Raw genomic sequence first — 15,568 nt, 5'->3', positions numbered from 1 at the left:
CTGCCTGGCCCTGTCCGAGGAGTCCCTGTCCCCCCCCCTCCCCCCGCCGCCCCGCAGGGTGTGGGGGCGGCAAGGAAGGCAGAGAGGCGCCCGCTAACACGGGGCTGGGCCGCCTGTGGCCTATGAGGTGGGTTTCGGCCCCAGTGGTGGGACATTTTTGTGATGAATGACAGACGTTCGAACAGAACAAGGCACAGCCCTGGTTGCTAGTGCCCAGCACACGGGGGGTGGCCGGCCCCTGGCGGTTTCCTGCCCGCGGCCTGCCACACTTTCCTTCTTCTGCACAAACGCCGCAGTTAACACTGACTTTTTACAAAAGTCATGTAACAGCAGGAGAGAGAATTGGGAGGGGCTCGCTGCTCAGGCCCCTCCCTCACTGACCCTGGGGGGCAGGGGCAGGGACCCCACCCGCTAGGGCGCCCGTGGCTTCACTGCCCTTTCCGCTGTCCGAGCCCTGGGCCACCGACTGCACCTTCAACCCCCCCCCCGCCCGCCAGGCCCCGCCCCGCACCCCGTCCCCGAGCACCCCCTCCGCGGTCCCCTTCCCACCTGTCCGCACCCCCGGATCCCGCCGCCAGGGTGAAACTTTGTTGACTGAATTCCCGAAGCCGCCTGAACCGCGCGCTAAAAATAACCGCGCGCCCTGCGCAGCGCCCGCCAGGCCGGGTGTCACGGCGTCGAGAGGCCGGGAGGTCCCCGCACGGCCACGCCAGCGGCGGGACGCGGCCTCCCGCCAGCCGGGCAGCGCCGGGAAGGGGCAGCTGGGTGCCGGCCAGCGGGGCGGTGGGGGGACCGAGGCACCAAGGGGCACCCTCTGCTCCCAAGACTCCCCGGTCGCCCCGTCGCGGACGCGAGGCCCCAGAGGCCGCAAGCCGGTGCCCACACCCGGCGACCCTCTGCCTCGCGCCCCCGCGCCCTCCGCCGCTGCAGTCCCCCGCGGTGGCCACCAGAGGGCCCTACTCCTCCTCCAGCGCGCGGCCGTCACCACCCCTTCCCACAGCTGTTCCCCGCAGGAGATTGACAGCTGGGATCCGGGTTGCCATGGGGATAGGCAAATGAGGGCGGCGGGTCTGGGACTCTTATTGGCCCGAGGGCGCGCGCCCCTCCCAGAAAGGCGGGCCCGGGTGCCTGGCTCTATAAAAGGGGAGCGCTCGGTGATGCGCTCGGCCTTGGAGGCGGGGCCGGCCGAGCGCTGGCGGAGCTCGGGGGAGTCCCAGCAGCCCGAGGCGGCGGCCGCCCCGCCACCCGCCCGGCCACCTGCCCGGGCGCCTGCCCGGGCGCCGGCGTGGGGACAGGGGAGCGCGGCTGGCCTGCGCCCGTGGTGACCTGGGTGCGCTCGCGGCCCGAGCCGCCCAAGGACCCAGCTGACGTGTCCCCGTGTCCCCAGCGGCCGAGACTGAGTTGACTGCGCGCGAAACTTTTACACGCGCGCCGTGGCGCTGCAGCCAGGAACTGGCCGCCCCTGCCACCCGCCGGGATCCAGCGCCCGTGGGGATCGGAGTGGGGGAGAGGCCCGCGCCCCCCCCCCACGCCCTCCTTTGGGGCGCAACCGGGCGGGGCCGGGCCCGGGCGATGGCCGCAGAGCTGGCGATGGGCGCCGAGCTGCCCAGTAGCCCGCTGGCCATCGAGTACGTCAACGACTTCGACCTGATGAAGTTCGAGGTGAAGAAGGAACCCCCCGAGGCCGAGCGTTTCTGCCACCGCCTGCCTCCCGGCTCGTTGTCCTCGACGCCGCTCAGCACGCCTTGCTCCTCCGTGCCCTCCTCGCCCAGCTTCTGCGCGCCCAGCCCGGGCGCCGGGGCCGGCGGCGGCGCAGCGGGCGGCGGCGGTGCAGCGCAGGCCGGGGGCGCCCCGGGCGCGGCGAGCGGGGGTCCCGGCGCCGTCGGGGGCGCCTCGGGGAAGCCGGCGCTGGAGGATCTGTACTGGATGAGCGGCTACCAGCACCACCTGAACCCCGAGGCGCTCAGCCTGACGCCGGAGGACGCGGTGGAGGCGCTCATCGGCAGCGGCCAGCACGCCGGGCACCACGGCGCGCACCACCCGGCAGCTGCGGCGGCCTACGAGGCCTTCCGGGGCCAGGGCTTCGCGAGCGGCGGCGCGGGGGACGTGGGCGCCGGCCACCCCCACGGCGCGCACCACGGCGCCCACCACCACCACGCGGCTCACCACCACCACCACCACCACCACCACCACCACCACGGCGGCGGCGGCGCGGGCCACCACGTGCGCCTGGAGGAGCGCTTCTCCGACGACCAGCTGGTGTCCATGTCGGTGCGCGAGCTGAACCGGCAGCTGCGCGGCGTCAGCAAGGAGGAGGTGATCCGGCTGAAGCAGAAGCGGCGCACGCTCAAGAACCGCGGCTACGCGCAGTCCTGCCGCTTCAAGCGCGTGCAGCAGCGGCACATCCTGGAGAGCGAGAAGTGCCAGCTGCAGGGCCAGGTGGAGCAGCTGAAGCTGGAGGTGGGGCGCCTGGCCAAGGAGAGGGACCTGTACAAGGAGAAGTACGAGAAGCTGGCGGGCCGCGGCGGCTCCGGGGGCGCGGGCGGGCCCGGCTTCCCGCGGGCGTCCTCGCCGCCGCAGGCCGGGCCCGGCGGGGCCAAGGGCGCGCCCGACTTCTTCCTGTGACTCGGGCCCGAGCCCGCGCCGCCGCCGCCGGGAGAGGCTTAGACCCCGCGGGCCGGGACTAGGACGCGAGGCCGCCCGGAGTCAGCGCCGCCGCTGCGGGCCAGCCCCGGGCACCCGCTCCCGGTCCGCGGGCGCCACACCGGAGGCCCTCCCCGCGCACCTGCCGGGCGGCGGCACCTCCGCGCGGGGAGCGCAGTGATTTCCAGGAAAGTGGCTCCGGGTCCGACTTCCCCGGGAGCCCCACGTGCACGCCCTCGCTCGTCTCTCCTTCGCCTCCAGTCCTCGCCCTTGTTTACGACTCCGTTTGAAGCGGTCTTGTTTTCGACGTGTTTGTATTTATTTCACTTGGCGATTAGAAAAGGCCCCGGAAGAGGCTCGCTCCTGCCCGCCGGGGTCTCCCTTGGACGTCCGCGTTCCCAGCATGTGCCGCCCGCCCCGCCCCGCCCCGCCCCGCCCGGTCCCTGGGAGATGCAGGCCCAGGAGCCGGGGCTGCACCCAGTCCTGCTGCCTGTGGAGGGGGAGGGGGGCTCGGACCCGCGCCGCGCGTTCTCTATGCACCAGATGGTACTATGACTCGGGGAGATGCATCTTATTTAACCTTCAAGAGGAATGAAAGAGAAAAAAGTGTGACCGCGTTTCTAGCAGAAAAACCATTTTAAGCGGAGGTTTTGGCCTGAACCTCCCGGCATGGGGGTGGGTGAAAAAAAAGTGTCTCTATTTTCATTTAAATTGTTTCGTTTTGTTTGTGGGTGTTTTTTTTAAAAAGCCCGAGAGGGTGTTGAGGCCCGCGGTCCTGGCCCCTGCCCGTGGGGAGCGTGGGGAGCGCGGGGAGCGCGGGGAGCGCGGGGAGCGCGGGGAGCGCGGGGAGCGCGGGGAGCGCGGGGAGCGTGGGGAGCGCGCGGCAAGGCGACGGCCGTTTGGATGGGCTGTTGGCTCCTTTTTCATTTGCTGCGAAACTGCGGAAAGAGGGGGGGAAGAGGGGGGCACCAATAAACCTGCTGAGGCCGAAACGAGTCCCTGGGCGCTGGTTTCCTTTCTGTCGCGCTTCTGCCTGATCCGAAGGGGACCCTGGCCTGGGCCCTGCCTCCGCTCTGGGCAGAGGGAGCCGCCGCCCTCCGCCCGCCCCTCCAGGCGGGGAGGGGCCGCTGGGGCGCCCTTGGTGGTCGGCCCCACGTGCAGTGCCTGGTGTCCTGGTGGCCAGCGCTGAGCCTGGGGTCTCCCCTCTGAAGAGGGGCCTGGCCTCCATCCCCGCAAGGCCAAGGCCTGGACAGCGGCCGGAGCCTGACTGTCACCTCCCTTCACAGAGGAGGGAGCTGGTGACCCCGCGGCTGGCACTTTCGGGGAGAAGGGCTCCGGCCGCTCCGGGTAGAGGGCTGCTGTCCCGCGAGTCTGAGTTCTCCGTGAGCTGAGCGTCGCCAGCGTTTGGTTTATTGTCTCCGAAAGGCGAGGCTGCGCTTGGGAATAAAACTCAGAGCGAAGCTTGAGCAGCACCCAGGTCCCGAGGCAGCGCCCCCAGCGCAGGCAGGGTCTGCCCTGAGCCCGCCGAGCGGGGACTGTGTGCCCGGAGGGGGGCGGGGGGCGGCGGTAAAGGGACGAAATCGGCTGCGGGTCACTCGGGAGGGGCCCAGCCGGTCCCAGCAGCTCAGGACGGCGCCGGCTCAGCCCTAAGGACGCGGCCGGCAGGAGGCCCTCGGTTTCCAGAGGGTCGGGAGCCTTCCCCCTGCGAAGCGCCAGTGCGTTTGGGGAGGAAGTTCCCGGGCGCCCGGCTGTGACTTCACGTCCCTCCTCTTCTCCTTTATCCTCACGTCCTGCCACCCCCCTCCCCTCCCCCCCAGTCCCCCCAGGAGAGACCTGGGGAGGCAGAGGGTCCCCAGAGCGTGGACTCGCTCCCTGCGGGAGGCAGGGCGCAGGGGGCCTGCTCTGGGCGTTTGGAGACACATTGGGGGGAACTGCGGACTCGGGGGAGAACAGCCGATGGTGGGAAGCGCTGGCCCGGCCGAGTGCGGAGCAAGGCCCGTCCTGCTCCTCCGCCGCCTCCCGGGCAGCCCAGGCCCCTCCCCTCCGAGGAGGAAGTGCAGCCGCTGGGGCTGGGGCTTCGTGAGAACTGGAGGCCTGAAAGCTCGTGGGCCCCGGGACAGGGACCCAGGGACTGGAGACGGGTCTCAGGAGTGTGGACCGAGGCAGCACCAAGATGCCCAGCTAGGAGCCCCCTGGGCCCATGGGTCTGAGAGGGACCTGGGGCAGCGATGGGTGGGGGCCTGGGGGGGGGGCCTGCGGCTGCAGTACTCCTGCTCTGCACTAAGGCCCCAGCCCCTGCCTGGATGCTCATGCCCAGGGGGCTGTGGCGGCACCATCCCTGCCCCATCCCTCCTGGCAGGGCTGCCCTGGCACCTGGGCCCTGTGCACCCCCAGATCCGTCCTGTGAGGGGCTCCAGGGACCTGTGCTGACAGAATCCACACCTTGGCCTCCCAGCACCACCCCTGCCCCCGCCCCACCCGCCTCTGGAGGGAATTCCTCTCTGTCCCTGGTCCCTTCTCTTTTCCTGACCAGCGAGGGAGGACCCAGCAGGGGCCAGGTGTGCCCGAGGGAGGTAGGCAGTAACCCACCGGGGAGCCAGCGATGCCAGCGGTCTGGGAGTGAGGAGGGCTGAGACATTAGAGTAGATTGGGGCGCCCTGAGGGAGGCTGAGGACCTCAAGTTCCCAGGAGCCGCCCCTGTGCAGCGTGCGGCCCAGCTGGGTGGGCCAAGCGGGCTGAGGGGTCACATGACCTGGGAGGTGACAGGGCCACATGCACACACTTGACACCAGACAGGTGTGCACACGACAGGCTCCCACACACGTGTCCCCAGCACACCTGCCCCACCACAGCCGCCAGCCAGGATGGAGGTCACCCCCCACCCCCGCCAGCTGAATTCTGTTCCTAGATTCCCAAGATGGGGACCAGGCCACCCCACACCAGCTGTCCACTCCCAGCCCCAGGCCCAGCACCCAGCACCCAGGGCCCAGCACCCAGGCCCAGCACCCAGGGCCCAGCACCCAGGCCCAGCACCCAGGGCCCAGCACCCAGGCCCAGCACCCAGGGCCCAAGGCCAGCAGCTCCTGCCCAAGGCTCCGTGGGCCTCATCCCCGCTTCCACAGGGTCCCCCTGCCCTCCAGGCACGCAGCACAGCTGGGGGGACTCTGACCGGGGCCTCAGTGCCCAGCAAGGGGATGCCCTCCAGGTGGGAGGTGTCCCCTCGTCCCCCAGCCACGCCTCCGTGGGGACCATCACCAATGCCTCACTCCGACCCAACCCCGCGACCAGTGGAAGAGACGCAGGGGCCGCTTGGGGACGGGGGAGGGCCCACCCAGCTGCCTGGTCGGCGGTTGCGGAGGCCCTGCTGGGGTGCGGGGACGGGGGGCCTGGGCCCAGCCCTCCAAGGAGCACCCCACCCTCCGGGGTCAGGCGGGTCCGACTGAGTGGACAGCCCTGGCCCCCAGGAAACGCGTTCCTTTCAGGAAACCTGTGCGCCAGGGCCATAGGCATGGGGACAGCACTGCCCACCAGGGGCAGGGCCCCCACTGGGGTCCCCGAGGTGTGGGAGCTGAGGGCGGGCTGGGACCTGGGAGAGGCAGGCGCAGGGGAGCGGGGAGGTGGGCAGGTCTGGGGGGCCCACTGTGGTGCCCTCGGGGCGGGGGTGGCAGCACCCCTAGGCCACCCATGAGAGGGTGCAGGCCTGCGCCCCAGGGCACAAGGACACGGCCAGCGACCAGCCAGAGGGTGGGGAGCCTGGGCCTAGCTGGGTGGGTGCAGGGCGACCTGACTGGAGAGGCGGGTCCCGACTGGGCTCCTCCTGCCCCACAGCTGTGGGCCCCCTGGGTCACTTCAGGGGAGTTTTGCTGAAAGGAGAGCAGGTGGCCAGGCCAGCGTGGCTCAGCGGTTAGAGTGTCGGCCTGCGGACTGAAGGGTCCCGGTTCAGTTCCAGTCAAGGGCGCAGGCCCAGGTCGCGGGCTCCACCCCAGTGGGGGGCGTGCAGGAGGCAGCCATCAGTGGTTCTCATCACCGATGTTCTCTCTTCCTCTCTGACATCAATACAATATATTCTTTAAAAAATAGAAGAGGGGACGGGGGGCTCGCTGGAGGGGGCACCTGCGGGAGGCTGGGCCTGGGATGCGGGAGAAGCGGGGAGGGGGTCCCCTCCGCGCGGGTGGGGCGAGGGTCTGCATGAGGTGGAGGCAGGAGGAGGGGCAGGGAGAGTGGAGGTGCAGCAGGAGGTGGGAGAGGGTGAGGCTGAGGGTGCACAGGGCAGAGAGAGGGGGCAGGGGGCACGGCCGCACCCACACCCCGGCCACTCCCGCAGCACACAGCCTGTCAGGCTCCCAGGTCGCGGTGCCTGCGCCCCCCACGTGCCCTCGGAGCCCCGACCAGTAATCGGCTGCTGCGGCGCCGCCTAATTCACCGCGACCCCCTCAGCTGCTGGGGGCTCCGCTGTCACAGTCCATTCGCCTGCGCCCCGGGGCCGGGCTGGGGGCGCAGAGAAGTGGGGGGCGCCCGGTGGCATCCGACCTGACAGGCGGTGAGGTGGGGGAAGGGGCAGGGCCAGCCGGGTGCACGGGGAGCGCTCTCCTCCCCCCTTCCCCCCTCCTCCAGGTGGGGTCCGCTGGGAGGAGCAGCTCTGGGCCGAGCGCCGGGGCTCCCTGAGCTCCGCTAAGATCCCGGTTCCCAGGGCCCTCGGGTCGGAGGCGCAGGCCGGGCAGAGGCCCCCCGCGGTTTCCTTGGGGGGGGGCGGGTCGCAGGCCCCCCGCTGGGTTCAAGCCGCGCTCCACCCCCACCGCCCGGGGCCACCCCAGCGGAGCCTCCCCGGCTCAGGTGGACCCCATCAGGGGGAGGGGAGGGGTGGGGATCTGGGCCCGCCCTGGGCAGCCTCTCCCGTCAGCCAGCTCCGGGCCCTGGTGCCAAACACCCTCACCGGCCTCCTCTGCCCCACGCCCGCCCCGCCCTGAGCCAGGCCCGTGGGGGCGGGGCCCTGACTCTGACGGCAGGCGACCCCCCACAGGTCAGCGCTGAGCGGGTTCTGAGGGCTCCGGGGCCACCCTCGGGCGGGACAGACCACTGAACGCGGGGTCCTCACCCGGTGGCTTCTGGGGAGGCACTGAGGGGGGACGCCTGTGCCCCCCCCCAGTCTCACACCCCCTCCCAGGCTTTCCCTGGGGACCAGGCTCCTGGGCCGCAGGCGGAGGGAGGGCCTTAGGTCTGTAAACGGTGCGGCTGCCTCCCCATTTCGTCCCCAGGACCGGGACAACGGGCGGGTAAGCACTTTCCTTTCTCCATTTCCCCGCTGCAGCTAATCTCATATTGATGATAATTTCCCTCTAATGGGCGATCTGCAGTAATTAGGACGCACGGACTGAGTAATTGCCTCTGACTCCAGTGCCCACCATGGAGGGTGGGGGCCAGGCCGTGGCCCTCTCCGCCCAGTCGCTCTGCCCACAGCCTGGGACCAGCCCGCCCAGCACCCGGGGGGGGGGGGGGCCCTCCTGGGCCTAAGGCCAAGGTCCTGGGCTCTCGGCTCCCAGAGCTGATGGGGCCTCCTCCCAGGGCAGCGCCCACAGCGTCCCCCCCAGAGCCCGATCGGGATCACCCCCGGGACAGAGCAACTCTCCTCCCCCCCGGGCGGCTCCCATCTGGGTGTGGCTGGGCCTCTGTGACTCCCCAAGGGCCTGTCCTGGGGCCTCCTCTCGGCTGGGACCTGAGCCCCACCAGCGGGGACTCCGAGCCCTGCCCTGCCGCCCAGGGCCCAGCGCACAGGGGGAGCCTCGGGTACCCCGGGCCCTCGGGGCTGCCCAGCGCCACTGGTCAGGGGGCTGCGCCTCCCCTCAGACCTGTCAGCCCACAGGCTCCTGCCTCCCACCCCACCCGCGCCCAGCATCGCCCTTCCCTCCCCCCCAAGCCTGTTGCCCCAGGTCCCGGCAGCACCAGGCCCAGAGCCAGCTGTCAGCGCCCGGGCCTGACTGCGCGCCTGAACGCCGGCTGGGAGAGGTCAGGGGTCAGGCCCGGGTCTCAGGAGACACAGGAACCCAGAGTCCACGAAATCCCTGTTGAGGACTCCGTGCCCTGGGCCCACACCCTGCCCTGCCCAGTCACCAGGGCTTCCTTCAGACTCACTGGGCACCTGCAATTCAAGCCTGTGAGGAGCACTAGGAGGCACGGATCCTTGTCTGTCACCCCCTCCATCACCATCATCACCATCACCTCCACCTCCACCTCCACCATCACCTCCATCACCACCACCACCACCACCACCATCACCACCATCACCACCACCACCACCATCACCACCATCACCACCACCACCACCACCACCACCATCACCACCATCACCACCACCATCAACGTCGTAAGACAACCTTGTGAATTTCTGAGAAACACCAAGTGCCAAATTGGCCATGTTCGCCCATGAAGCCGCGAACAGGGAGGTGTGTGGGGCTGGGTTTTCCGAGAGGCCTGTGCCCGGCCCTGGGTGGGGGTCAGGAAGGACAGGTAGTGAGTTGAACAGCGTGACCAGACGGGGGGTGTGGGGGCGTCCCACCCTCCAGGCCCCTGTGGGCCTGGGACGGAGGCTGCAGGGAGGAGGAGCCTCGTCCCCCACAGGCTCCCAGAGGGGAGGCCGGGCAGGGGTGTGGCCTCCAGTGTGGGGTCCAGGCCACCCCCCACCCGGCCTGGAAACTTCAGCTGCAGCTTCGGGAGTGGCCCAGGTAGACACTTGGAGGCCAGAGGCGGACTCACTTCCAGGGGCCTGGGAGCAGGTGCAGGGTGAGGGGGTGCCCCCAGGACAGGCCTCCTGCCTCCCTCCCTCCCTCCTCGTTCACCCCGTCCCCCACCCGCCGCCTGACCAGGTCCTTTCTGGTCAATAAACCTCGCCTCCGGGAGAGCAGGGAGAGCACTGCCTCCCGCAGACACTGGGTTATAATTAGCGCGCAGCCTAATTAATGGAGTGGTCAGGATGCTAATTAGCGGCTTGATGGAGACCGCGGGAGGGTGAAGGGCGACCTTGGCAGGGGGCACGCCTCTCCTGCGGGCGCTCCCTAGCCCAGCCCTGCCCTGCCCTGGGCTGCGGCCACCCGTCACCTCTGGCCTCTGCATCCGCTTCGGTCCCTGGGCTCCTCCCGTGGCCTCGCTGTCCCCTCTGACACCTCAGACACATGGCTCTGCCGCTCGGCACCCCTGGCGTCGCTGGGCGAAGGCCGCGGGGGCACTGCTCCTCCCCGGGCACCTGTCCGCAGCCTCCGGCCCTGGCGTCCTGGCCTCCGCTGGCCGTGTGCTCTTGCCCCTTCAGGGTCCTGGCCCACCTGTGACCCCCGGGCCCCCCGCCCGGCTCCCCCTCCTCCACTCCAAGCAGCCACAGGCCGAAGGGCACCTGGACACGCGCCTGTCAGGCAGGAGTCCCCACAGGCCACGGCTGGCAGCCCATTAGGGCGGGGGAGGCGGGGGTGGGGGGCGGGGTCGGCCCAGCCACAATCCCTGAGCTGCACACCAGGGGGCAGGCTCCGGGGACCACCTCTTGTTTCCAGATGAGCCACTGGGCAGGGGAGGAGGGCGCCCTCCCGGCCTCAGTTTCCTCATCTGTAAAGTGGGCGCTGGTGACCTGCCTTTCACTGGGCGGGGCGTAGCCGGATCCGGATCTACTGGGACGCAGGTGGGCGTGAACTTGACCCAAGAGCCGGCCCAGAGCTCTAGGTCGGCCTTGGGCCCACGCCCGCCCTCCACTCCCTCCCCAGCCACCCGCCCATCCCGGGGGCGAGAGAGGGGGGAACAGGGTGGGGGGCCTGAGAGGGGCTCTGGGGTACGGCTTCTTTTATTTATTGTTTATTTTTATAATATATATATATATTTTTTAATATATTTTATTGATTTTTTACAGAGAGGAAGGGAGAGAGATAGAGAGTTAGAAACATCGATGAGAGAGAAACATCGATCAGCTGCCTCCTGCACATCTCCCACTGGGGATGTGCCCGCAACCCAGGTACATGCCCCCGACCGGAACCGAACCCGGGACCCCTCAGTCCGCAGGCCGACGCTCCATCCACTGAGCCAAACCGGCTTTGGCATAATATATTTTTATTGATTTCAGAGAGGAGGGCGGAGAGAGAGAGAGACATCCATCCATGATGAGAACCATCCACCGCTGGCCTCCTGCAGGCCCCCCCTGGGCATGTGCCCGGGGCCAGGAATCCCCGTGACCTCCTGGTTCTTAGGTCGTTGCTCAACCGGCCTTACTTTAAAGCCTCTCAGGCCACTGCTCTTTCGTTGAAACAAATTCAACTCCAGCTGCACCTCCTGTCTCCTTAACGCAGGAGACCCAGGAGAGCCAGGGGGAACACTCACCACAGCTGCTCACTGGGCGTGGGAGGGGGAGGGGAGGGGAGGGGAGGGGAGGGGCGGGCCGGAAGGGGAAGGGGCATTGGTCTTGCTGGGGGAGGCGTCCATGGACAGACGCACAAGTGGACGGAAGGACGGACGCCTGGGGGTTCCGGACCAGGGGGCGCCAGGCAGGTGCTGGGACAGGCTGGAGGCCAGGCCCTGCCCAGGGGGTGGGGAGGGACACAGGGCGGTGGGGCCTCGGGAGGTGGAGGGACGTTGGCCGGGGAGGTTCCTGCCTCTGAAATGGCCGCCCAGGTGGCCGGCGGCCAGGCCAGGCCCAGAAACCCGAGGCCAGTGCTGGAGCCAGGGCCGTGCGGTGACCTCACCCACCTGCTCACCTGCCAGGCCCCGAAGGCACAGGCTCTCCCTGCCCCCCTCGGGTGGGAACCAGAGCCCGGGGTTGGGTTTCAGGCTGCTCTCCAGGCTGCGCATGAATAATGCAGCTGCTGAGATTGGAAGGTGACCTCAGCGGCAGGGGCTCCTCCCGGGCGGCTGCTGCCCATCGGACACAGGGTTCCCTGCTGGCTGCCGACCTGGCCCGGCCTCTGCTGGGGCCCGGGGGAGGGGGCGGCCGGGGGGGGCGCCTGTGAGGGGTGGCAGCTCCCCCCTTGCCCAGGTCCCCAGGGCTTGCCCCCCGACCACCCAGGAGGCCACCGAGCTCCGCTGACCCCTGACGCTCCCACTTCCGGCCGTGGGTGAAGCAGGACGCACTCCAGCCCCGACTTCCCAAGCTGAGGGCAGAGGGCCCCAGAGCTGGGGCCGGCGGTCGCGCACACACACGGAGCTGGGAGCAGCACCCCGTCCCGCCCGCCCTCCAGGGCTGCGATAAGGACATTTGTTAAGAAATATTTTTATTGATGTCAGAGAGGAAGGGAGAGGGAGAGATGGGACCATCCATGATGAGAGAGAATCAGGGACCGACTGCCTCCTGCTCGCCCCCCACGGGGATCGAGCCCTGACCTCCTGGGTCATAGGTCGAGGCACCTAAGGCTGTGAAGCCCCCAGAGGGCAGCCTCCTGTGTCCTCTCTGAGGAGGTGACATGCCGGCTGAGAGGCAGCAGAGCAGGGGTCAGGGTCCAGGACAAGGGGCTCCGGCCGGCCAGGAGGCCGCAGGACAGCCTGCAGGGGAGGCCCAGAGGGAGGCGGGAGGGGCATCAGGTGTGGGAGGGCCACAGAGGAGAGAGTGTCAGGGAGAGGGAGGGAGGGAGGGGGACAGACAGACTGAAGTGGGGGGGGACCGGACCCACGGCCACGGCCAAGGCCGAGCAGAGCTGGGCTCACACCTGGCCATGGGGAGGACCTGGGCGCCTGGGGGCGGGGGCGGTTCCGGTCGGGTCGAGCAGGGACGGCTGGGGTGTGGGAGGAGGAACAGGACCTGACAGCTTCTCAGAGGCCGCCCGGAAGCCGACAGCCCCGCGCCCAGGGAGGGGCCGGCCGTCCCTGCAGACAGCGCCCCGGACGCAGCGCCCAGAGAAAGGAGCTGCTGAGCCGCGAAGACACGAAGGAGCCGCACCTGCGCTCGATCTGAGAGAAGCCGATCTGCCCAGGAGCGTCCACCTGTGAACCAGGAGGTTAGGGTTCGACTCCGGGTCGGGGCGCAGGCCGGGGGTTTGCGGGTTCGGTCCCGTCGGGGCGGCAGGAGGCGGCCGATCCACGGTTCTCTCTCATCACGGATGTGTCTCTCTCCCTCTCCCTTCCTCTCTGAAATCAATACAAATATATTTTTTAAAAAGTGTTAATTCCATGCATTTCTCTGTCAAAGGGAACAGCAGAAGGTGGCCCTGCCCCCGAGGGAGGGAGGGGGGTCTCTGAGGAGCGGGGGCGCTCCCCCTTCTCCCTCCCGGCAGGTGGGGCTGGACATGCCCCTCCCCCTCCTCTCCTGTCTCTGAGCTTCTCTCTCTGTCTCTCCCTGTCTCTGTCTCTCCCTGTCTCTGTCTCCCCATCTCTGGCCCTGGCCCTGTGCCCCGTCCCCCCCTCTGGGCCCTGCTCTCAGGTGCTCTAAGTGAAGTGTCACCTTGATCGGGCCTGGCTGCCCAGGATATACGAGCCCAGGGACCAGCCCCCTGGCCTCTGCCCACCAGGCTCTGGGTCCTGTCTGGTTGGGGAGGGGAGGGGACGGCCTGGGAGGGGCCGGGGAAGGGGTGGGCCCCAAGGTGCAGCCAGCGAAGCTGCCTCCAGCACCCCGGCCCCATCTGGCCAGCCCCCCACAGCCAGGGCGCCTGCCTCCCTCACACCCATGTGATCTCCCTTCAAAAGACACCAGGACTCACCTCCATTCGGGGCGGCACTGCCCCCCTCGCCCCCCCACCCCCGTGGTCCTGCACTTGGCCCTCGGCCTCCCCAGCTCTGCAGACCAGCCCGGCCCCAGGACATTGGCACCTGCAGGTGCCCCGCAGGGCGCTCCCCACCCAGCTGCACGGCCCCACGGGACAGGGAGAGGGAGGAGGCAGCCGGCCTGGCTGTGGGGAGGCTCAGGCCCGCCTGGGGCACGGGTGTCCTGAACCTGATGCTCCCAATCTGTCCCCACAGACCCTCAGCCTCCTCTCTGCTCAGGTGACACGGTGTCTGCACCGCCATCCTCACAGGAGGCGAGAGGGGAGCAGCCAGGGCTCAGGCCCCTGCAACCCCCACCCCGCTCCCCTGCCCCCTCCTGCCCAGTGGGGGGGTGGGGCCAGCCCGGGGCCCTGAGGCCTCCCCACGCTCCTCCCCTGTTGCACGAACCACCTTTGTAACTAATCACATTGATTCCTGGGGCCACTGTCGCTGCCCCCCCCCCCCGCACTGGGGAGGAGCGCGGGGAGCCAGCGGGCTAATATCCCCCCCCACCCTGCCCTGCCCTGGCCTCCGAGTCAGACCCCGGCCTGCGGGCAGGGCCACCCCTGGGTGGGGAGGGTGCAGCCGCAAAGGGCCATGGCGGCGGTGGGTGAGGGTGAGACCCAGCGCCCCTGTCCCTGGAGACCCGCCCCCAGCAGAGGCAGCAGCCAATCAGCAGCTGCCTATTGACAGCCTCGTCCCCCGGCTTTGGGGGGGCACTTGGCTCGATCAGGCCCATCTTGTGAGACAATAAATTTGGCCATTGACCCAGCAAGCAGACGTCGATAAATGAGCGGTTAATGTAAACGTTGTCCTTCCCAAATTAATCCCCGCAGCGGCAGGGCCCAGGCAAGTGGGAGGTTGAGATATGGGAAGGAGGCGGGCAGGGCCGGGCAGGGATGGGCTGGGGTGCTGGCCCTTCTCTCCCCAGGGAGGTACGCCGAGGCCGGACTCAGCCAAGAAGCCCAGATCAGCAACATGATTTTATTTTGTTTTATTTTTGTCTGTGCTCCTCCTCACCCGAGGGTACTTTTTCCAATTGATGTTTAGAGAGAGTGGAAGGAGGGGGCGACAGGGAGAGAAACATCGATGTGCGAGGCATGTGGATGGGTTGCCTCCTGCACCAGCCCCGGCTGGGGCCCGGGATGGAGCCTGCAACCAGGTACGTGCCCTTGACCGGGATCGAACCCGGGACAACTCTCTCCACTGAGCAACACCAGCCGGGCTCAGCACCATTTCCGTGTGTCCCAGGCAGACTGGGGAGCTCACACTAGAAACGAGCCGCGGCCACACCCCCCGGGAGTGTCCGTCTGACCGGGGGACGCGCAGGAGGGAGTCTGCGACCAGGAGCCCAGGGAGCAGGCAGGGCGGGGGCAGGTCCCACCCGTGTGGCCCCGCCTGCTTCCCCACAGGGGTCATGGGAACTGCTGGGGGGGCGGGGGGGGGGACATTGGCCACTTTGGCAGGAGGCCCCCCGACAATGGGGCCTGGAGCCCTCCCTCCATGGCCCACAGTCCCCGGCCCGGCTGGCACCCCAGGTTCCCGGCAGTCCCTCCTCCTGGCCGGCACCCCACTGCTCAGGCCAGCAAGACGGTGGCTGCAGCCTGTCCCACCCGTCCCTCTGGCTGCAAGTGTACCCCCCCCCCATGAGCCCGCAGGGTCCGCCTCAGCCCCCTGTGACCACCCGGCCTGGCTCCCCAGGAACCGCTCTGGCTGGAGAGCTGCTCCCCGGTCTTCCACAGCGTCCTTCCTGGACACGCCGCTCTCTGGGGGGCAAGGGGCGGGGGGGGGGGGGCTGCCCTCAGAGGCCCAGCCCAGACCCGCCGAGGGGACTGCGGACCCAGGTCCGAGATGGGCAGGGACTGGGGCTGTGGCCCCGCCCCCGGCTGAGCAGACAGGAAGCAGCTGTCACCCCCTAATGGGCCCGGGAAGAATAGGGTGGGGGTGCCAGGGGCTTGGATGGGTCCCCGCCCCCCAGCCCAGCGGGCGGGGCAGGCAGTTCCGGCGCAGGAAGGGTCAGCACGGCCTGGGCACCCACAGGACCCCCCCCCCCCGTTCTATGGGGGCCGGGCCGGGCTGCCCGGGGGATGCTGAGCTCAGCGCCTGCGGCCACGGGCCTCAGGGACCATTAAACCCGCTGGCCGCCGCCGGACGTCCATTTGCTGCTGGACTGTAGTTACCGCTGCGGCTCCGCCTCCGCCATCAACCGCACCCCTGGGGTCGGGGC

The 15,568-nt window shown here is 69.2% G+C and overlaps 1 protein-coding gene across 1 annotated transcript; it reads left to right on the top strand.

The window, feature by feature from the left end:
- Positions 1 to 1,149: 1,149 nt before the first annotated feature.
- MAFA (MAF bZIP transcription factor A) lies at positions 1,150 to 3,423 on the top strand. The gene has a single exon (XM_059672472.1). The coding sequence runs from the start codon at positions 1,573 to 1,575 to the stop codon at positions 2,623 to 2,625; it is 1,053 nt and encodes a 350-aa protein (XP_059528455.1). The 5' UTR covers positions 1,150 to 1,572; the 3' UTR covers positions 2,626 to 3,423.
- The last annotated feature ends 12,145 nt before the right edge of the window (positions 3,424 to 15,568 follow it).

This window comes from Myotis daubentonii, chromosome 17 (assembly GCF_963259705.1).
Source record: "Myotis daubentonii chromosome 17, mMyoDau2.1, whole genome shotgun sequence".
NCBI classification, from domain to species: domain Eukaryota; kingdom Metazoa; phylum Chordata; class Mammalia; order Chiroptera; family Vespertilionidae; genus Myotis; species Myotis daubentonii.
This window is presented reverse-complemented; position numbering and strand designations above follow the sequence as displayed.